This window comes from Anthonomus grandis, chromosome 3 (genome assembly GCF_022605725.1).
Source record: "Anthonomus grandis grandis chromosome 3, icAntGran1.3, whole genome shotgun sequence".
Taxonomy (NCBI): domain Eukaryota; kingdom Metazoa; phylum Arthropoda; class Insecta; order Coleoptera; family Curculionidae; genus Anthonomus; species Anthonomus grandis.
In genome coordinates, this window is record NC_065548.1 from 4,449,807 (window position 1) to 4,473,608 (window position 23,802).

The following is a 23,802-nucleotide window of genomic DNA, read 5'->3' on the forward strand; positions in this document are numbered from 1 at the left end:
TGTTAGATTTATCGTTTTTAATGTTGTTTAGTCGCCATTGCAAAATTTTGAAAAAAAAAATACAGTTTTGAGTAGCAAGGAAAAAAAGGAGATTGGAAAGTTGAAAAATATTGGAATTCAAAGGAATGAAGAATTCGTATCTTTGAAACTGAGGGAATTAGAGGTATGAAATTTGCAACGCAGCTTCTTCTTGTTAATTAATTGAATACTTATTATTTAAAAATTTTGAAATGACCCTAAAAATTTGAAAAATAATTTCAACATGACAAAGTGGTCATATCTCTGAAAGTAAGAGGTTAAGTGATGTAAAACTTGAAACACAGTTCCTTATAATAAATTAATTAGATGCCTATTATAAGGTTTTCCAAAAAAAATATTTAAAAAATTAGCCTTGGAAGTTGAAAAAAATCCTTTAAAAAAATTGGGATTTCTAGGGATAAAGTGCTCATATCTCTGAAATTAGGCAAGTAAGAAATATAAAAATTAAAATATAATTTCTTCTAATAAATTAAATAAACACCAATTATAAGGTTTTTTACAAAACATTTTAAAAATTAAAAATATTGCCTTGGAAGATGAGAAAAATGAAAGAAATAAAAGAAAAAAAAATTAAATTTTTCCAACATCCAGTTTATTTAAAGGCATTTCATGCTGTTCTTCTTCGTTTCTTTCACGCATTTATTGAGATTTTGTTCAGGAAATTACAGGAAACAAGAAACGAATGCTTTGAAACAATTTTGAAAATTAATTAAAAGAAATATTAATTGTATTCATCAAGAGTAGTAGAAGAGTCTTTAAAAAATTATGATGAAACTATGATATAGAAAAAAGGTGGCAAAATCGAATTCTCAATTACATATCCCTATCTCAGTCTAAAAATTAGAAGAGGATGGAGATGAAATGATGTTTTTCGGGTTTAGTTAGACATATTACGGGAGAAAAACATTATTTTCAGTTGATACAAACACTATTTAGAAAATGAAACGATGATATAGAAAATAGGTCGAAAATCGTATTCTCATTTATAAATCCCTATCTTAGTCTAAAAATTAGAAGAGGATGGAGATGAAGTGATGTTTTTCGGGTTTAGTTTAACACATTACGGGAAAAAAACACAATTTCTAGTTGACACAAACACTATTTAAAAAATGAAACGATGATATAGAAAATAGGTGGAAAAATCGAATTCTTATTTATATATCCCTATCTCGGTCTGAGAATTAGAAAAGGATGGGAATAAAATGATGTTTTTCGGGTATAATAAGACAAAATTACTTTTAACGACAGAATGAGAGAAAGAGCTCAAAAATATCTCTCTTACGATTTTTTAAAACACTGTTTTTCGAAAAAAAATGCTAAATATATTTTTTTAATATAAATATAAAATATATTGATTTTACCTTTAAAAAAAATACTTAATTTAAAAAAAATATATAAAAAGAGTGCGATGTCGATTGGTCATATTTTTAACGAAAAACTCAAAATTCTCGAAAGATATTTAAAAAAAAATTAAGTCAATTATGTTTTTTTTCCAAGCAATTGAACTGTTTTCTTTTCTAATTTTAAGGCACTCACTTTTAGATCTAAAATTTGTTTTAATATAATAATACAGTCAGCATTCCTCTTCAAAAAAAAAAATAAATATCTAAAAACCACTGGATATATGCTTTAAAATATTAATTTTTGTGTCAAAAAAAATAATGTTTTGATCACAAAATGCTTATTAACTTTTAAAACAGTCTCGACAAAACTATTTAAGACTTTGTACTTGAGTCTTTCAATTCATTTGATTCAATATGAAGATTTAAGATGTACCTACTTATCACGTGAAAAATTGTCAGTTTCAAAGTAACAGTAACAAGGCAAAAGTTACCGGTGATAATAAAAAACTGTGATAACAGAATGTTTGTTTTAGATAAATATTATTGTATCATTTATTTCAATTTAATATTTTTTAAGCGTATTATTATTCATATACTGTTTATTTTTATATTTTATGAAATTAGGTTTTATTTTTGACTAGTTTCAATTATTTCAATCTTAACTATTTTATAACTACCAGATTGTTCCTAATAAATAATTATAATTTTTTGTGACTACATGCAGCTTCTATGCTGAATAAATGCGTTATTTAGCATAGAAGGATTGATTGGACACTTATATACTTATTTCAGTATTTCTTAAATTTTCACAAAACTCTTGAAAGAAAACTTTTCATTTATTTTTTTAAAAAGAATCATAAAATGCTTCTCCAGAAATACTTAAAACTTTTAATTCATTTAACTGAACACGTCTTATTCCGGCATATACTTACGTAAAAACTTGTAAAATTATTTTTTGTTGAAAGATTTTTTTTTTTAAAGGAACAGAAGGCATAACAAAGAACAAGAAGAAGAAGAAGAAGAAGAAGAAGAAGAAGAAGAAGAAGAAGAAGAAATGTTTTTTTTTCAAAATGATGACAAATTACTTATTACTTGAACATTCTTTACAAAGACACTTACTTACAAATTTACATTTTAAATCCTCGATTAATTTTGATAAATGCTTGTTAAGCATTTGTCCAGATTTACATGCATTAATTTGGAAAAACACAGTTTTATTTTAAAGGATTTTTTTTTCAAAAAAGTCATGAAACTTGATAATTTCTTAATAGAAGAACCTTAAATCTTTAATTAATTTTCTATTTTACATCTGCAACGCAACTTAAAATAATTGAAAACTCCACTGAATTTCAAATCCTTGACAATCAATTAAATTAAAATTACAAAAGATTTTTTGCAATATTTTTAATAATAACTTACATTTAACTTAAACCACAGATGAAAAAATCCTCAATATATCCATCATAAATCATTCCTACCTAGCGTCACTTTTGATGACCACTACTGCTACTTCAAAAATGCAACCAGTAAATTTTCTTTCTTGTTGAGTTCCACAGGTGGGAAAACCTTTAATCCGAATTTCCCGCAAGTAGCGATCTGTACGATCTGTCAATTTTCGATGTTGCTTTATCGCGAAAAGCCGACGTCGCACTAACAGTTAAACTTTCTTCAAACTTTCTCGCGTATGGGAAATTCGGGAAATTTTCGCATTCGAACGCAAGAGCGATGCGCACCATTTGAATGAGGCCCTTGTTAATACGAAAAACGGAAGTTTCCTCGCGAATTTTATATTTTATATTTTTATGTTTGGTGAATAGTCAAATGATTGATGAGTTTTTTTCTTTAAGCTTTTAAGAGATATTGAAATTTCAAGGAGTTTTTAGGATTAAAGGGAGATGGCATGTATTATGCGTTCTGTTTTTGAGAGGAGTTTCCGGAAAAAAAAGTTAACACGTGTCATAGTATTTAAAAATAAACATACTGTAAAGCCGTTTAAAATTGCTTAATTTTAGTGCATATTTTTATTATTTTTAAAACAAGAAAAAATCACTACAACAACATTTCAGGAAGTTAAATAATACTTCAAGAGCATACTGTAAAATTTTATTAAAATAAGCCAACACCTGGAAAAAAGGTCCAAAGTTCAAACTTCTTTTTTTTTTTCGTTACTTTCCACTACCCGGGTTTTATTCAAACCTTTTTGTTCCGCACTCTCTAGAAGCTCTCGAGTATCCGAAAGTTACCAACTTAAAGTTTTTAACGCCTTTTTCTTACACATTAAACTCACCCTCATCCCTAAGTTTGTCACACCTTAAAAAAACTATCCCCAGAAGTTTAAAACAAAAAAAAAATTTCAAACAAACATTTATATTTTATTTAAAATTAAATCACAATGATATTCATATTATTTTTTTTTTCAATATACCCTTCACACAAAAAAAAAAAAAACACAATCCCAGACCGATATTATAAAGAATTTCTTATCGCACAAAAAAAGGCTCCCATTAAGGTAAAATTAATTTACAAAAGAAAGCGTTCGCCTTTTTCCGTCGTTTTTTTTTCTACGTCGGGTTCCTTATTGAAGCCTCAAGGTATACAAAGAAAAAGGGAATCGATTTCCCTCCAAAAGGAATCTTAAATTGAAAATAATCAAGTGTACTACAACCTACAAGGGTTTTTTTTAATGTTTTTTTTGTTATTATGGAAACTGAAAAACAAGGAGCATTCAAGGGTTATTTTTTAAGACGTATAAATGAATTGACCGTTATTGAATATCCACATAGGTTGATCCTTAACTCTTTTCTTAAAATCTATTGAGTGTTTAAATAAATATAGAACTTTCTGTCTTTAAATAAGTTTTTATTTTATGTTATTTATTCATAAATTTGTATTCGTTTTTTTTTAGTGAGATACTTTGTATTTTATATTATTTTTAGATAACATAAAAAATGTCATGTTGCAAAGGATACTAACCTCAAATTTTCGTAAGATATAAACAGTTAAAAATCGGCTATTTATTGGCTTTAAATTGGGAAAAAGAAAGTGGCTCATCAAACTATCAAAGATACAGTTTTGAAAATTTGTACACAAATTACGTAATTAATTCCATAGAACACCAATTTCAGGGTTTCTTAATTGATTTACAGAATTTCGAGAAAAAAATCATTTTTGGGTAAATAAAAATTTCATTAAATTATCAGGTGTCATATTTTAAAAATCAAAAATAAAGTTAGACTTAAGTAATTTTAAATGAATTACTTAATTTGGGTTTTTAATGAGGATAGGAAAAATAGTTATTTTGATTAGACACCTAATTCAGTGCTGTTTAATTAACGTACGTACATAATTTTGAAACTTATGGCTTCTGTATCTCGAGATCTATTGGACCCAAAAAAATGCAGTAGATCTTAAATTAAAGATAATTTTATTGGCTTTAAAAAAGGAATTAATAATATTTTCGATAGGATGCACTCTTAAGCAGCTATGATCTTATAATCGACCAACAGTCTGTCATCAACTCCCTGGAAGAAATTAATAAATTCTCAGACTCTCTGACAGTTTCAATGTGCTTTGGCAACCTTGCTGCTCATGTTAATTACATGTAAGCCAGACTCATGAGTAACCAAGGTCAAGTCAAGATCACGTGGAAGATTCTCGTCAGGTCGAGACGAACTGACGTCGAAAATCAAGTCAAGGTGACAGCGAGGGTCGAAGATCAAATCAAGGTTATGTCCAAGGTCAAGTTAGGTCTAGTCGAGGCGACGTTGACGGTAAAGTCGAGCTGACATCAAGAATTACGGCAAAGGTTGAAGGTCAAGTCAAGGTTACGTCGAAGTGACGTTGAGAATCAAGTAACGGTGACATTGAGGGTTAGTCGAAGGTCGAAGAATAGACTGCGACCAACTGCCTGGTCAGTTTTTATTTGATTTGGCAACCGTGCTGCTAACGTCAATGACATGTAAGCCACGCCCATGAGTAGCCAACAGTGTTGCCACTTCTTTAAAAAAAAAATTAAAATATTGACTTATACCAGGCAATTGAGACAATCACGTCATCATAATCATACTGAACCTTATAGCTTCTGTATCTCGAGAACTATTGGATCTACAAGAATGTATTAGACCTTAAATTATAGATAATTTTATTGGCTTGAAAAAGATTATTTATAATTTTTTTATAGAAGGCATTTTTAAGGAATTATGAGCTAGTAACTAACTAATAGTCTGCGATCAACTACCTGGAAGAAATTAATAAATACTTAGATTCATCAACAGTTTCAATTTGATTTGGCAACCTTGCTGTGAATGTGAATGACATGTAAGCCACGCCTATAAATAATGAACTGTGTTGCCACTTCTTTCAAAATTTCTTAAAATATTGACTTATTCCAGGCAATTAAGACAATCGCGTGATGATGATTAGGATGAACGATTGAACCTTATAGCATCTGTATCTCGAGATCTATTGGACCCACAGAAATGCAATAGATCTTAAATTATAAATAATTTTATTGGCTTTAAAAAGATAATTTAATTTTTTTTTCATATGTTGCATCTATAAGTAGTTATGAGCTAATAACCGACTCAACACTGTGCGATCGAGTGCCTGGAAGAAATTAATAAATACTCAGACTTTCCGAGAGTTTCAATTTGGTTTGGCAACCTTGCTGTTAATGCTAATGACATATAAGTCACGCCTATAAATAACCAACAGTGTTGCCACTTTTTCAAAATTTTGTGAAATATTGACTTGCCCCAGAAAGTTGAGACAATCACGTAACCATGATGATACTGCACACTATAGCTTCTGTATCTCGGGATCTATTTAACCTAAAAAATGCAATACATCTTATATTGTAGAAAATTTTATTGGCATTAAAAAAGGAATTTATAGTTTTTTCCATAGGAGACATTTTTCAGGAGTTATAACGTAATAACCGACTAACAGTCTACGATCAACTGCCTGGAAGAAATTAATAAATACTCAGACTCTCTGAAAGTTTCAATCTGATGTGGCAACCTTGCTGTTAATTTTAATGACATGTAAGCCACGCTTATGAGTAACGAACAGTGTTGCCACTTCTCTCAAAATTTCTTAAAAATATTGACTTATTGAAGGCAATTGAGACAATCACGTCACCATGATCATATTGAACCTTACAGCTTCTGTATCTCGAGAACTATTGGAGCTAAACAAATGCAATAGATCTTATATTATAGACAATTTTATTGGCTTTAAAAATATATTTTATAATTTTTTTTCATAGGAGGCGTTCTTAAGGAGTTATGACGTAATACCCCACTAACAGTCTACGATCAACTCCCTGGAAGAAATTAATAAATACTCAGACTCTCTGAAAGTTTCAATTTGATTTGGCAACCTTGCTGTTAATGTTAATGACATGCAAGCCACGCCTATGAGTAATGAACAGTGTTGCTCCTTCTTTCAAAATTTCTTAAAAAAATTGACTTATTCAACGCAGTTGAGATAATTACATCACCATCATAAAACTAAACCTTATAGGTTCTGTATCTCGAGAAGCATTAAATCTACAAAAATGCAATTGACCTTAAATTATAGAAAATTTTATTGGCATTAAAAACATATTTTTATAAATTTTTTCATAGGAGGCATTCTTAAGGAGTTATGAACTAATAACCGACTAACAGTCTACGATAAACTGCCTGGAAGAAATTAATAAATATTCAGACTCTCTGAAAGTTTCAATTTGATTTGGCAACCTTGCTGTTAATGTTAATGATATGCAAGCCACGCTCATGAGTAACGAACAGTGTTGCCACTTCTTTGAAAATTTCTTAAAATATTGACATATTTCAGGCAATTGAGACAATCACGTCATCATGATCATACTGAACCTTACAGCTTCTGTATCTCGAGAACTATTGGATCTACAAGAATGCATTAAGCCTTAAATTATAGATAATTTTATTGGCTTGAAAAACATAATTTATAATTTTTTTATATGAGGCATTTTTTAGGAATTATGAGCTAATAACCGAGCAACTGCCTGGAAGAAATTAATAAATACTCAGATTCTCTGAAAGTTTCAATTTGATTTGGCAACCTTGCTGTTAATGTTAATGACATGTAAGCCACGCTCATGAGTAACGAACGGTGTTGCCACTTCTTTGAAAATTTCTTAAAATATTGACTTATTCCAGGCAATTGAGACAATCACGTCACCATGATAATGCTGAACCTTACACCTTCAGTATCTCGAGAACTATTGGACCTAAAAAAATGCAATTGACCTTAAATTATAGACAATTTTATTGGCTTTAAAAACATATTTTATAATTTTTTTATAGGAGGCATTCTTAAGGAGTTATGAACTAATAACCGACTAACAGTCTACGATCAATTGCCTGGAAGAAATGAATAAATAATGACTCTCCAAAAATTTCAATCTGATTTGGCAACCTTGCTGTTAATGTTAATGACATGTAAGCCACGCTCATGAGTAACCAACATTGTTGCCACTTCTTTTAAAATTTCTTAAAAATATTGACTTATTCATAACTCATCATTATCGTACCGAACCTTACAGTTTCTGTATCTCGAGAACTACTGAATCTAAAAAAATGCAATAGATCTTAAATTATAGATAATTCCGCTGACTTTAAGAAGCGACTTATTGATTTTTTTCATTAAAGTTATCCTTTAGGACTTATAAGTTATTAACCGTCCGTTGTCAACTGCCTGGAAGAATTTAAAAAAATTCTATTGAAATAGATGTATTTAATAGTCAACAAATATGACTCAATATATTTCTATTATTGGAGAGGTTTATGATGTTTATATTTAGTTTAAGCCAATATCCACATCGTCATCTTTCTTTATGAAAACAGAAAGCAACTGTGATATAAATGCGTTTGTATAATAACTGACGTAGTGTTTTTACTAATACAAAGACCGATTCATTAGGTCCGTATTAGTCTGTATTAAAAGGGATATATTTAAGATTCATTCCTTTTTTCGACTTTTGCTTCATTCGCTACTTAAGTACTAAAAATAAAAGAATAGTTATTATAATTTGTGTTTTTGTTCTACCCATATTCTTAATAAATTCTATAAAAAAAGCTCTATAACTGAAGAACAACAAAAAATATAAATTTGTAAATACCTACTAAATTTTTGACCCTAGAGTAACTTTTTTTCCAAAAACTAATTAACCTATCACGAAAAAACAATAAAATATAATACTTATAAGCCTATAACGCCTTAAAGTAGCAAATTTAATAAACGAAAAAATATTATAAACATAAAAATAGACTAATTTTTTCTCTCAAATAATTTATCGAGATGTTAGCCTTTAGGCTGACGTAAACGTTAACATAACTAACTGAAAAGCATAAATTGCTGGTCTCTGCGGTATCATAACCGTCAACTTAGTTCTCATATACGTTATTAAGCGGTTAATTTATAACAGATCAGTTTTTTTTCAGGAGTGTATTAAATGAACCTGTAAATAAACGGGGAATTCGGCACGAAAATTATGGAAGGGAGTATATAAAATATTATATAAAAAAAACTGTTTTAATATTTATGTCAATAGTTTTTAAAATATTCGGATTTTTGAGAAACATTTGACAATATTAAGCTTAGAAACAGATATTTTGAAATTCCCTCAATGGTCCAAAATTGTATAAGCTACTAAGTGCATTATGTATATTTGTGAACGCTTTGCCTCATAATTATTACGTGGGAATATAACCAAATGTGTCCTGTGATATTTCATACTAAAACTCCGCATATATAATGAATAACTTAATATAATATGACAGGAACCAGCTTAGCGAAAATATTCGAAAAGGCCTTTATGTGACATCAAATAAATTTTAGTTTATTGGTTTTATTTACTCAGAGTCGTATTTAAATAAATAAATAAATAATTGTCCACTCTGCTTAAACATGGGAGCACTTTATATAATTAATAATAAATATATAAAATCTTTATTTACTGTAAAGAGAAACCACTATTAGTATATCGTGTGTCCTATGAAGCCATAGGTATAATATATTCTCAGCTATATAAAGTTTCAGTTTATATGCGTAATTCTTTTAATAATATTCTCAGTTTTACTACAGTTTTTGTAAGACAATTATATAGAAAATGTATGAGAAGGATATAAGTAGTAAGAAGGGTAAGAGTGCAATAGTTATTGGGGGTGGATTGGTAAGTATTCAAGTAAATGTGAGCATATTTGGTATTTTTATATAATTTTTGATATGTTTTAGGTTGGAGCGCTGTGTGCGTGTGTTTTGGCCCAAAGGGGTTATCAGGTGACGCTTTTTGAAAAAAGAGAAGGTATGTAATGAAAAATAAATATTTTGTTTTAATATTATTTTATTTCTCTTTCCTTTCAAGCTTTTATCCTTTTTACTTATATTTTCTTAGTGGTATTAGTTTTATATCGTTCTCTTGCGTTTGATTATTTATTTTCTTTATCTCAGTTATTTTCAGGTGTAATCTACAAGAAATTTTGAATTTTTATAAATTTATCTGGAACTTTCTGTTCTGTTCTTTTAATTTTTTCTACCCGTTTTATTTATTTTTCTTGCATTTCCTAATTCTATAATTTTCAAAATACTTCGTCTTTTAATAAAAATTAATTTTTATTTAAAGTTTTTGGTTTTTCTACTGTTTCCTTAGCTATTTCCATTCACATTCACTTTTTCAATCTAATAATATAGCAATTAAAAGATAAATGCAAAACACAAAAAAAAATAATTAGAAAAAAAAGTGACAAGAAGAAAAATTGTATAGAAAACAAGAAAAGGGTTAAAAGAAAAATGAAATAAAGGGCATAAATAAATAATTATTATTTAATTCCTTACAGTTGAAAAGATATTATAGAAACAAATTATTTATTGCATAATTTGAGGTCAATCTCAAGAGGTTTTGAAAAAAAATTCCTTACTTAAATTTGTCTTCTTTATTTACTTCTTGTTAATTGTTGCTTTCATTTTTATTTTATTTCACTTGTTTTAAATTATATTTTTTCCATATTTCCAATTTTATAATTGTCTGTACATTTTCCCCTTATTTTCAGAGTGACTTATTTTATACTTATAATTACTTGCAAATGTTTGTTTGTTTTATTGTTGTATTACGCCTTTTAGTCTTTTTAATAAATTTATTTAGTTTTCTTTTTCTTCCTTTGAAGTTATTGTGGGAAATTAAAAAAAAAAACGACAAAATACACAATTGAAACTAAGAAAATTAAAATGCAATTGGGGAGAAATTATTGAAAAAAAGGGCCGAATTTCAAAGGTGACCGATAAGAATATAATAAAATTAAAGAATTTTTCTAAAAAAAAAATAAATAAAACTAAAAATAAAGGACACAAAAAAAATCAACGTTGTAATTTAAATGCTAAAACAAAAAAAAATCAATAAGAAGAAAATTAAAAAAAAAAAATAAGGTGATAAATAGCGTAAAAAAAATTATTTAATCCTTAGGCTTTAAAAAATATATTTTAACATTTTTAGATAAATCTCAAAAATCGAAAATTTTTCTATTCATCTATCTCTCTTTCACTCTTGTAACTTGCCTTTACATTCAAATTTTCTCCTCTTTATTTACTTCTTTTGGATTGTTACTTTCAGTTTTATTTTGTCTTATTTGACTTTTCATAATTGACTTATTAATTTTATTAAAATAGTTTAGTAATTTTCATATCAGGAATTTTCAGATTTAATACATTACAACAAATTTTCGTTTTTCAAGTTTCTCAACTTATTTTTAGTGTGAATAATTTTATCTTTGAAAATATTTACAAATTATTGTTTGTTTCATTACATTATTGTTACTTTTTAGTTTTTAAGTCTTTCAGTATTTTTTAATATTGAAAAATTAAAAAAAACGTATAAACAGGATACAAAAAAAATACGAAACAATAAAAATTAAGCAGAAAGGTTAAAATGCAAGTGAGAAGAAATCAGTGAACACAAAATGCGTTAGAAAAAGAAAAATGTGTGACAAAAAGGCAAAATTATAAGGGCGATTACGAAAATTGAGAAAACAAGAAAAAAAATTCTTAATTAAAGAAATACTGCTGTATAAAATTCAAAAATTTAAATTTGTCGCTTAATTTTATTTTTAAGCCTTTTTACTACTTTTATTGAATTTTTTTAATTTATTTTTGCTTTTGTCATATTGCCTTGGCTCGACAAATAATGAAAAAAATTATATTAAACCAAGAAAACATTATAATTATTCATTTATTTGAGCTTTATATTTTATTTTTTTCTTCTTTTTCCTCAAATTTTATAACATTTTTTATTGTATAAAGATTTATTGTATATATTACTGAGTACCAAAATTATAAGGATGATAAGGTAGAAAAATTGATAAAAAAAGGAAAGAACCTTAATTAAAAAAATACTGCTATATTAAATTAATAACTACAAATCTGCGTTTTTATTATTGTTATTGTTAAGTCTTTTTATGTTTTTATTTAATTTTGTTTGTTTTTTTACTTACCGTTTTATTATGAAAAATAAACAAAAGACAGGCCAGGGAAAAATATAAAACAATAGAAATTAATTAAAAAAAAAATTAAAATGCAAGTGAGAAGAAATTAGTGAACAAAAAATTTATAAGAAAGAGAAAAAAAAAAGGATAAAACTGGAAAAATTATTAATAAAAGAAAAATATTGTCTTAAGTATAAAAATAATTCTTAAGCTATAATTGATTGAATAAATAAAAGAAGGTAAAAACACAGAAATGGACGAACGAATTATATTAATAAAAACTTAACAGTAGGAAAGTACTAATTGAAATACTAAAGCAAAAAAAAAGAGAAACCAACAAAAAGAGATGACAGGAAAATTTGAAACAGGAACATAAGAAAATGTAAATGAAGGGGGTAAATAAATCAGAAATAACAATTATCAACTTACAAGTTTTTTATCTTATTTCTAAACTAAATAATTTTATTCTTGTAAATAATCCCAAATCTTTGTTTGTTTCATTATCATAATGTTCCTTTTTTATCTTTTTATTCCATTTAATAAATTTTTCTGTTTTTCCTTTTATCATTTTATTATGAAATATAAAAAAATCCATGAAAAGAACACAAAAAAGTAAGAAACAATCGAAATGAAAGAAAAATTTTTACCGCAAGTGACTATTAAACTAGGAAACTATTAAACAAAAAATTGATTAGAAAAGGATAAAATTGTTTAAAAATTAATGGAATTAAAAAATACAAAAAGAAACAGCATTTTAAAGTCATACCTATTATTTGTATAATAATATTTATAATTTTTAAATTACTTCTTGGATTTTCTGAAAAATAGCTTTTCTTTAAAAATAGTATATATCATTCTTCATTTTAAAGCCTTTTAGTCTGTTTATTACGTTTATTTAATTTTTTCTGTTCTTTTTCTTAATTTTTTATCAAGAGAAATAAAAAAGGCAACAGAAAAAAATGAATAAAAAATATTAAAATGCAAGTAAAAGAATTACTGAACAAAAAAAAATTATTAAAACGAAATACTACTTTTTGTTTGGATTTGTTTTGGATCTAAGAATAATTAGCAAAAAAAAAAGAAAAGCATAAAAATTAAAGAAAAGAATAGAAGAAAAAGAACTAAAGGGCGTAAATAAAAATGAAATTATAATTATTCAATTATTTCAGTCTAAAAATTATTTAAATTAAAAAATACAAATTTTTATTTGTTTCATTTTATTATTGTCATTTTTTTTAAAACATGCTTTCTATTTATTATCACGTTTCTTCCTGTAACCTTTTTTATATAAAAAATAAATAAAAAGCAAAAACATGATAAGAAAAAATAAAATAATAGAAATCAAGAAAAATTATTAAAATATTTAGTCCAAAAAATTAATTAGAAAGAAATAGAAGTAGAAAAATGGGAAAAAACTGTAAGGGTGAGTACAAGAATATAATAAAATTCTCTTAGGAGGACTTGACTTAACAGGTAAAAAAAGATAGAAACAAAAAAACAGTGAAAAAAAAAGGAAAATAGAAGAAAAAAAGGAGAAACAAGAAATGTCAGGATATTTAGAAAAAAAAATAGATGAAGGATGTCAATAAAATAAATGTATTAATTATTTAATGTCCTAGGGCTAAAAATGAATAAAATTTAAAAATACAAATCTTCTTCAGTTTGTTTTATTTCAATATTGTTATTTTTGAGTATATAACTGTAACTATTAAAAAATATATTTTTTTTTAATTTTAAATAGTATTTTTTCTTAATGCAGTATTTTTCTTCTTACGTTGACAAATTTATTTTAAATTTTTCTTTTATTGTGCAATTTCTTGCCTTTTTCTTCTAATAGCTCCATATTAGCAGGAAAAAAATTGAATAATCTGATAATAACTAAAATTTTGAAAAAATACATATACACAGAAAAATTAGATAAGTCATATTGTAATTTACATCTGTTTTCCTGCGCATATGTATTTTTTTAAATTTTTGCTTATTATCAAATTAATAAAATTTTAATTTTTTTTTCAGCTAATATGGAGATATAAAAAAATGGGATTAAAACACAAGATCAATTCCAGAATAATGAAAATAATAAATTAATTTGATTAAGATTAGGAAAAGATATGATTTTTTTAAAATCAATTAAAGTTTTTTCAAGTAAGAAAATAAAAAAGAAGGAATATTGCGATGCCGCTGAGAAGGAACTTCTGAAAAAAAAATAAATGAAAGGAGTAAAAAAATTAAGAAAGGCTTAAATTGTATATTTTTGAATGTAGTTACTAAATTTAAAAAATCAAGTGAAAAGTGAAAAAAATTGAGGAGAAATAAGCAAAAAAAATTATAATAAATAAAAATATTAATGCTACATATTCTTGTATAAAAATATAAGTATATATAATAAATGTATTTTCTATCAAAAAGACCTAATATCTTTTTAGACATTCGGAAACAGAAAACTGCCCGAGGCAGATCCATTAACTTGGCCCTATCCCACAGAGGACGCAAGGCCCTTAGACTAATCCACATGGAAAACGAAATTTTAAAATTAGCAATTCCAATGGAGGGACGATTTTTACATTCCATTAATGGAAAAACACAGACCGTACCATACGATAACGTAACAAACCAGGTAAGATTAAAGTATTACCGAAAAATCCCCAGTAATATAAATACGAGGCGAGACAACTATAATAGAACTTTGGCGCCAAATTATTGCATTTATGCATTTATGCATTTGCACCCCTCTAAATTGTACCTGTAACCATAAATTCAAATTTTTTAGTGCATATATTCCGTTGGCAGGAATTTTTTAAACGCGGCATTACTTAACGGTAAGTCAGTCATCACTTTAATTATCAAATTCTTTCACCGCGTTATAATTTTAGCTGCAGAAAAACACCCCAACGTAAAACTACATTTTAATCACGAACTGAAACTAGTTGATTTCAAAGAGGGCACCGTTACATTACAAAGGTAAGCAACTTACCGTAATAAAATTATTTGTGTTCTAAAATGTAATTGGAAAAGTTCTTTTAGCCGTGATAAGAGTGAAGGGAAAAGCTGCTCCGCTGATTTGATAATAGGGGCGGACGGGGCATTTTCTGTAATGCGGTCGTTCTTGCAAAAGACGCCATTGTTTGACTTTTCGCAACGGTTTATAGATCATGGATATTTGGAGTTGTCGGTGCCCTCGGAACGTGGTGGATTATTAAAAGGGAACTTTTTGCATATTTGGCCTAGACGTAAGAATAGATTTCTTTTTATATAAATTTAATAATAATCATAATAATAATGATTCTTTTATTTAGATACGCACGAAAAAACTACGCAAAAAAAGTAAAGAACTTAGTTAATCATGGCAGTATAGAAAGCCATTAAATAAAAAAAATAAAAAACTTAAATCAATAATTAACATATAACCTAGATAAGCAATGGTAATAAGAGAAGAATTGTTATAATATGAGTGTTTCCATACGTAATTAGATATATTGCAATAGAAAAACACAATTTCAAAATGATACCGAGGATATTAGGGAACTGAGATAGGGATATGTCCAAAAAACCGACCAACAAGTCGAGATTTTGTCTCTCTTAAGACCTATATCCTGGACGCAGTTTAAGAATGAGAGGAGAATTGTTATAAAATGAGTGTTTCCATACGTAATTGAATATATTGCAATAGAAAAACACAATTTTAAAATGATACCGAGAATATTAAGGAACTGAGATAGGGATATGTCCAAAAAACCGACCAACAAGTCGAGATTTTTCCTCTCCTTAGACCTATATCCTGGACGCAGTTTAAGAGAAAGAGATGAATTGTTATTAAATGAGTGTTTTCATTCGTAATTGGATGTATTGCAATAGAAAAATACAATTTTAAAATGATACCGAGGGTATTAAGGAACTGAGATAGAGATATGTCCAAAAAACCGACCAACAAGTCGAGATTTTACCTCTCCTAAGACCTATATCCTGGACGCAGTTTAAGAGAGAGAGATGAATTGTTATTAAATGAGTGTTTTCATACGTAATTGGATATATTGCATTAGAAAAACACAATTTTAAAATGATACCGAGGATATTAAAATACTGAGATACGGATATGTCCAAAAAACCGATCAACAAGTCGAGATTTTGCCTCTCCTAAGACCTATATCCTGGACGCAGTTTAAGAAAGAGAGAAGAATTGTTATAAAATGCGTGTTTTCATACGTAGTCGGATGTATTGCAATAGAAAAACACATTTTTAAATTGATTCCGGGGATATTAAGCAACTGAGGTAGGGATATGTCCAAAAAACCGACCAACAAGTCGAGATTTTGCCTCTCCTTAGACCTATATCCTGGACGCAGTTTAAAAGAAAGAGATGAATTGTTATTAAATGAGTGTTTTCATTCGTAATTGGATGTATTGCAATAGAAAAACACAATTTTAAAATGATACCGAGGATATTAAAATACTGAGATACGGATATGTCCAAAAAACCGATCAACAAGTCGAGATTTTGCCTCTCCTAAGACCTATATCCTGGACGCAGTTTAAGAAAGAGAGAAGAACTGTTATTTAATGAGGGTTTTCATACGTAATTAGATTAACTGTAACAGAAAAACACAATTTTAAAATGATACCGAGAATATTAAGGAACTGGGAAATGGATATGTCCAAAAAACCGACCAACAAGTCGAGATTTTGCCTCTCCTTAGACCTATATCCTGGACGCAGTTTAAGAATGAAATAAGAATTGTTATAAAATGAGTGTTTTCATACGTAGTTGGATGTATTGCAATAGAAAAACACATTTTTAAACTGATTCCGGGGATATTAAGGAACTGAGGTAGGGATATGTCCAAAAAACCGACCAACAAGTCGAGATTTTGCCTCTCCTTAGACCTATATCCTGGACGCAGTTTAAGAGAAAGAGATGAATTGTTATTAAATGAGTGTTTTCATTCGTAATTGGATGTATTGCAATAGAAAAACACAATTTTAAAATGATACCGAGGATATTAAGGAACTGAGTTAGAGATATGTCCAAAAAACCGACCAATAAGTCGAGATTTTGCCTCTCCTTAGACCTATATCCTGGACGTAGTTTAAGAAAGAGAGAAGAACTGTTATTTAATGAGGGTTTTCATACGTAATTGGATTAACTGTAACAGAAAAACACAATTTTAAAATGATACCGAGAATATTAAGGAACTGAGATACGGATATGTCCAAAAAACCGACCAACAAGTCGAGATTTTGCCTCTCCTTAGACCTATATCCTGGACGCAGTTTAAGAATGAGAGAAGAATTGTTATTAAATGAGTATTTTCATACGTAATTGGATGTATTGCAATAGAAAAACACATTTTTAAATTGATTCCGGGGATATTAAGGAACTGAGGTAGGGATATGTCCAAAAAACCGACCAACAAGTCGAGATTTTGCCTTTCTTAACACCTATATCCTGGACGCAGTTTAAGAAAGAGAGAAGAATTGTTATAAAATGAGTGTTTCCATACGTAATTGGATATATTGCAATAGAAAAACACAATTTTAAAGTGATACCGAGCGTATTAAGGAACTGAGGTAGGGATATAACCAAAAAAACCAGCCCAAAAAGTCGAGACTTTGCGGTTCCTAAGACCTATATCCTGGATACAATTAAGTAAAAGTTTCTTCTGATCCTTTAGTTCATCTACACTGAATGTGTTATCATTTACTACTAAATAGCTTCTAACTTCAAAGTTATTACTTTTGACTATCTTAGAATATTTCATATGATATCTTTTATCCTGTTAATGCTCAGGTCGTATGTTGTTTCTTTGAGCTTACCAATATTTTGAAAATGTTGTCTCCATACAAAATATCTTACAACTATAGGCCTGATATAATTTATCTAAATCCTGAGTTTTAATATTGACCAACAATATTGTTGAGAACAGGTCCTTCCGTAAGTTGGACAGTTGTTCTTGTTAGGTTTTAGTCCAGGACAATGTGGAGTCAGAGTGTTATTCTTGTTTACATATATCATTTATGTTTTTACATACTTTTAGGCACTTGGACTAGTAATTATTACCTGCCAATGTTTTCCTCTTACCCTAGGTCATGGATGTTGAAAATAATAGTAGACGTAAGGTTTTTTGGGACACAAGATGAAATAATACAACGCTTATTTGTTCAATAGCAAGTACTGATTATTTTATTTTTAAAGGTTAATGACATATGTACTCTGCCTAACTGGCAATCCACTATACATGGAATGTCAAATGTGTTATAACACTAGAATTGTCCGTTATTCTTGACAAATTAAGTTTGACAATTTGTCTGGTGAGAACTTAGTCTAGGCATATATGGAGTCAGGGTGTTATAGTTTTTTACATACGCATAATTGATAGATTCAAATGATGTTTCAATTTAAGGCACGTGGACTATTGACCTAACTGTTAATGTCTCGCTCTCGCTCATAGAGTTATTTGTTATCCTTGTTTTAGACCAGGAGTATGTGCAGTCAGAGTGTTCATTTCTTAATTATGTTACATCCTCTAAGGCACTCATACAATTGATACTCGTCAAATTAAAATTAGTTGGTTTTGTAAGATTTTAGTCCAGGCGTATGTGGTGTCAGATTGTTACACTTTTTCATATGTTCCACCTTAAGTGTGTTGCGCTTGGGCTGAAAATAGTTTAAAAACTTACGATCTTTTTACACTAAAGTGTCGTGGAATAGCTAAGTTTGCTTTCTGCTTAACAGATATAAATATATTCGTACCAGAACTAGAGTAATGATTAATCCACTTATAAAGCACATATAAACATTGCTAACTAATACAATGCCTGACGATGATTATCAATTACATTACGTTTAGTCAATTACATATAAAAAATATAAGTATGAGCCTCGAAGTTTTTTTCTCTTTTAACATTTCCTTAATATCAACTGAATCATATGCCAGTTGAATTTTTAATCTATAGTTTGCATCCTTAATCAAATTTTCAGGTGAATTTATGATGATAGCACTCCCCAACCAAGACAAATCCTGGACAGTGACCCTCTTCATGCCATTCCAGCACTTTAAAGATCTCGATAATCCAGAAAAACTCGTCGAGTTCTTTGGGGCAACATTTCCAGACGCCTTACCTTGCATAGGAGAGAGTGAACTGAAGAAGAGTTTCTTCGAAAATTCTCCATCACCTTTAGTCTCTATTAAGTGTGGCAGATACCATATGGGAGATAAGTTCTTGATTATTGGAGATGCCGCACATGCTATGGTACCTTTTTATGGACAAGGTAGGCCAGCATTTTTAGATGATAAAAGATTATTAAAGACTAAGTAGGAAAAACTTGCTTTATTTTTCATGATGTTTATAAATTAAGAGATTATTTTATAGGAAGTTGCTAAGACACTTTTTCACATGTCCATTTTCTGGATTGGTCCTTTCAATGTCATCGTAACATTCCTCTTCTAATTTATTATTATAGGCTAATATAAACCCTTACGTAAGCTATTACAGTCATTATAACCTCTGAGTGTAACATCTAAACCTTATTTCAGGTATGAATGCTGGTTTTGAAGATTGCACCCTCCTAAATGACCTTTTAAGTCGTACTGAAGACAACGTTTCGAAAACCATAAAACTCTTCAGCGAAAAACGACAAAAGGATGCGCACGCAATATGCGATTTGGCCCTGTACAATTATACCGAGATGCGAGATTTGGTGACGAAACCTTCTTATAAATTTCGAAAAATGTTGGATAAACTTTTGGGAACCGTTTTTCCTGAATCGTGGATTCCACTGTACAACTCGGTCAGTTTTACCCATATGGGTTATAGTCGCTGTGTGGAGAATAAGGAGTGGCAAGACAAGGTTTGTTTATATCCCAAATGTTTTAATATTTATTAAAATTAATTATTTGAAGCTTTGAAGCACAAGGCAACCCACTTAAGCTAGAGCAACTTTCAGGTTAATGATTAATGTTTCTTTACTTTACATGCATGAGAGGCAAAAGTGCCTCGGCTTGCCTCGTATGCATCTCATTTAATTATTCTTTGTCTTTAAAGCTTCATGTAAAAGAGAAGGGCTTAGGACCATTGATAGGGTGTGTACCAGATGTAAGTTGTTTGCAAAGCTAACGTTAAAATTTTCATTAGTAAATGTGGTTACTGTTCATAGTCCTAAGTATCATGAAAGGATTCTTGTAACGACAAGGAACATAAGTAAAGCTCATTGGTTTTCCTATTCTAATGCTCCTGTTCTTTTTCCTCACATGCTTCATCCTCTTTCTTTTTCTTCCAAAACTCGTCTATTTGAAATTTTAGATTTTTAATCAAAGACCCTTAACCCCCCACCCACCCCACACAACTTACCAGTAAGAAATTGTTTTCAAAAATCATTGTTTTCCAAAATAATACGCATGAATATCAGCTGGTTTCATCGTTAATATCTAATCTAATAACACAGTTTGTTTATTTACATTTGATATAATTATAAATAAATATATTATTAAATATTTAATACAAAAACAGTGATTTTTCAAAAGAATTTCTCACTGGTCCAATGTTTGGGGTGGGTGGGGGGGCAAGGGTTGTATTAATGAAAAACAGTGTTCTTGCAGAAAATATATATTCAATATTTAATTTAATAACACTGTTTATTTAAATTTAATATAATTTTATGTATAAATATTTAGTATAAAAAAAGCCTTAGTAGATTGGATATTATGGACAAAAAACAGTGATTTTTTAGAAGAATTTCATCAAATATTTGAGGTGTAGTGTGTTGTAATCGAGTTTAATAACTAAATATGTAGATCCTATAAATGCCGCTTAAAAAACCAAATACACCATCATATAGCATGAAAAAAGTATCAATACAAAAGTGCCAACTATACTAACTCAAAAAAAAAATTAATTCGATTTTTCAAAATTTTGTATTTTTTCAAATATCTCCGGAACCGTTGCAAATTTTTAGTTATTTTAATCGGCATAAGTTTTTAAACTTTACCCTAATTTAACTCTCTTCGTGTCTCTTTTAGACTCCGAGATCCTCATCTTGAGGGTCTAATTTGAAACACCCTGTATAGTTGTATTAAGAGACATTTCTAAGACACTGGAATGGGCATAAAAATTGACCGAAAATATCTAAACTATCTTCGTTTTACGGATAGTTTAGTCTCGCTGACCTGATGAATTAATAAGTTTGAAACGGGTCGTTAGCTCTGCAATAGAAGCACTTCTTTCTCGTCTATATTACTAATAATTATTAAATTTATTAATGTTTTTAGGTGCTGCTTGGAGGTGGTTTTCTGATGGCTGGCACAGCACTACTAATAATAATCATATTGCTCTTAGTTTTATATAAATAATATTTATTTTTAAGGCACTTAATTAGTACATAATTACATTTTTCAAATATTAATAAAAATTGGCCTTTTTTTTACTTAGTTAAATGGCGACTTAAATTAATTCCCTGGAATGTAATATGAAACATCTCATCGGGAGATTTTGAAAACGCGAAAAAGCGACCCGATAAACCGTTTAAAACAGACAAAAATATTATTATAACTTCATAATCGACAGGTGCAAATATAAACATCGAACGCCCTCCGTTTATTTTCATTCGCGCGAATGTTAAATTTAATTTTCGATCTTTTATTTATAAAAAAGAAAAAAAAATAAAAGTTTTGTTGAAAAATTGAACTTGATTCGTATCGGTTGCACATGGAAATAAGGGTGACTTTTGAGGCATTACTTTGCATTGAAATACTCAATTTTAGTCAAATTACACCAAAAATCTCAATATTACTGTGCTACAACAAAAAAATCCTCACATAATATTAAAAAAATATTTGCCATTCATTACATAAGGAAAATATCGAAAAAAAAAACTGCGCTATCGAATTTCTATAGAGGAGTGGCCAACGATAACGGGAAATCAATTAACATACCGTGTTAGTTTAATGATCCAGAAAAAATTCCGGTTTTTTATGTCCATTATACTATCCAAATATTATGCCGCCTAGTAAAATCCAGTTTTGTAAAACGGCTCCGCTTTAAATTAATTTTTTACTAATCAAACTTTATTGATTGATCAAACGTGCTGCGTTCTTAATATGTCCGATATTCAAGTTTAATATAAATCCTTAAACAAAGTGTACCATATGCCTCGCGATTGAAGCCCAAATATCTAATATAATATTGCCGAGTTTAACGATGATTGATCGACAACGAACGCTTCTAATCAGGAACTTCTAATTGTTTTACGTTAGGGAGGTGACAACTTTTTGTTTTTTTTTACGTACGTACCAACGAAAATATTTTAGTTGCAACAGGTATTCATTTACCTGATTTAAAATTTATCAAACTAATATAAAATATAGTACATAAAGATTCAAAAGTTTTGCATCAAATTATGTGCTGGATAATACGAAAACTATTTAAAAAAGAATAATTTTATTAGGTAGTTTTACAATTAATTCTACTGAAAGAACTATAACTCTATTGCTAACTTTACATCTATTTATAATAGTAAATAAACAACAGAAATATAGTATATTTCTGTTGAAATAATAAATATACAGAAAAGCATAATTTTTAGGGTGTGATCTTATAAAAACCTAAAAGGATACAAATACAATATATCTCATTTGGTATAATTATTGTTTCTTACACCTTAATGGATTTCCTATTTTTTTCTAGATTTCTTTATGTATGATCCATTATTTTACTATAAGATGTACAGGGTGATCCGGTTTCGATGGCGGAAAATAAAATGGCCGACGGAGAACAAAAAAATAATAAGTTTGCTATTATAAATAATATTCGAAAAATTATTATAAATAAAAAAAAAATGATAATGTTTCTTTATTTAGCATCATGCTACAAAAAATTACAAAGAAAGAAAATTTTTAGAATATAACTAAAAATAAAAAGGAAAATTTAAATGGCATATAGTAAACTAACAAATAGGTATTATAGGTATAAGTATAAATTATACCAACAAATGACAACAGATAATTTAAAAAATATATATATAAAACTTAAAACTATCATAAATTTGAAACAATAAAATTTAAGACTTTAACTAAGATAAAAAAAAAATAAAAATATGTAAATATAAAAAATATAAAACCTTAAACTATATTAAAAGAGTAAAGATAAAATAATAAAATAATAAAACACAAAGCAATACAACCAAAATAAAACATTTATACCTTATACCTATACAATATAATATAATTTAATTTCTTGGGATGGAATATATATATCTTTTTAATGTTTTTCTAAATGTGACTAGGCTTTCACTGTTCTTTAAATATATTGGCAATTCGTTAAAATATTTGAGGCCTTTATGGAGAATGGTATTTGTCATTCTGTCTGAAGTATGTCTTCCCATTAGTACAAAATCCCCTCGCTGTCTGGTAGCATAGTTATGCAAATCACTAAATATTGTGATTTTTTCGCAAATATATTCTGGTAGCAATTTATTTTTTAATTTAAAAACAAACATACATGTATTAAACAATATTTTTTGTTTTACTGCCAAAATATTTAGGACATTTAGCATATTATCCACCGGTGTATATCTATTACATTTTAGTATGACCCTCATGGCTCTGTTTTGTATGATTTGAAGTCTATTGATCTTGTAATCCGGAACACCAAACAGGAGTGCAGAACAAAAATCTAAATGCGGCACAATAATACTATTATAGATTAATAATTTTGTTTGTATAGATAGGTTTTTGCCAATTCTCGATAAAAAATTAATTTTTTTTGACATTTTGCGTGTTATGCTGTCTATATGCGAATAAAAATTCAAATGTGGATCCAAAATAACACCCAGATATTTAATTTCTCTTTGGTAGGAAATTGCTTCATTATTAATTTTGATATTTATTGTATTTAAATTGACTTCATTTAATCCAATTTTATTTCCAAAT

At 28.3% G+C, this 23,802-nt stretch overlaps 2 protein-coding genes across 7 annotated transcripts in view; one reads left to right on the top strand and one right to left on the bottom strand.

Annotated features, from left to right (window-relative positions):
- Positions 1–23,802, top strand: part of LOC126733963 (kynurenine 3-monooxygenase) — a 185,151-nt gene that overhangs the window by 127,180 nt on the left and 34,169 nt on the right. For 2 of the 5 annotated variants that reach the window (XM_050437466.1, XM_050437465.1), the window contains 6 exons: positions 14,308–14,498; positions 14,652–14,700; positions 14,755–14,842; positions 14,906–15,111; positions 18,858–19,148; positions 19,414–19,727. In XM_050437466.1, the coding sequence (XP_050293423.1) occupies positions 14,394–14,498; positions 14,652–14,700; positions 14,755–14,842; positions 14,906–15,111; positions 18,858–19,148; positions 19,414–19,727 (1,053 nt within the window). In that variant the 5' untranslated portion in view covers positions 14,308–14,393. Of the gene's footprint in view, positions 1–9,030; positions 9,580–9,641; positions 9,712–14,307; positions 14,499–14,651; positions 14,701–14,754; positions 14,843–14,905; positions 15,112–18,857; positions 19,149–19,413; positions 19,728–23,802 lie in introns of those variants that run through there. The other 3 variants (XM_050437462.1, XM_050437464.1, XM_050437463.1) reach the window with 3 other exon arrangements.
- LOC126733964 (RYamide receptor) overlaps positions 1–23,802 on the bottom strand; it is a 150,121-nt gene that overhangs the window by 117,995 nt on the left and 8,324 nt on the right. The window contains exon 1 of one of the 2 annotated variants that reach the window (XM_050437467.1): positions 2,802–3,020. The exons of the other annotated variant lie outside the window; for it this stretch is intronic. The gene's annotated coding sequence lies outside the window, so the exon portion shown is untranslated. Of the gene's footprint in view, positions 1–2,801; positions 3,021–23,802 lie in introns of those variants that run through there. 2 annotated transcript variants of the gene reach the window in all.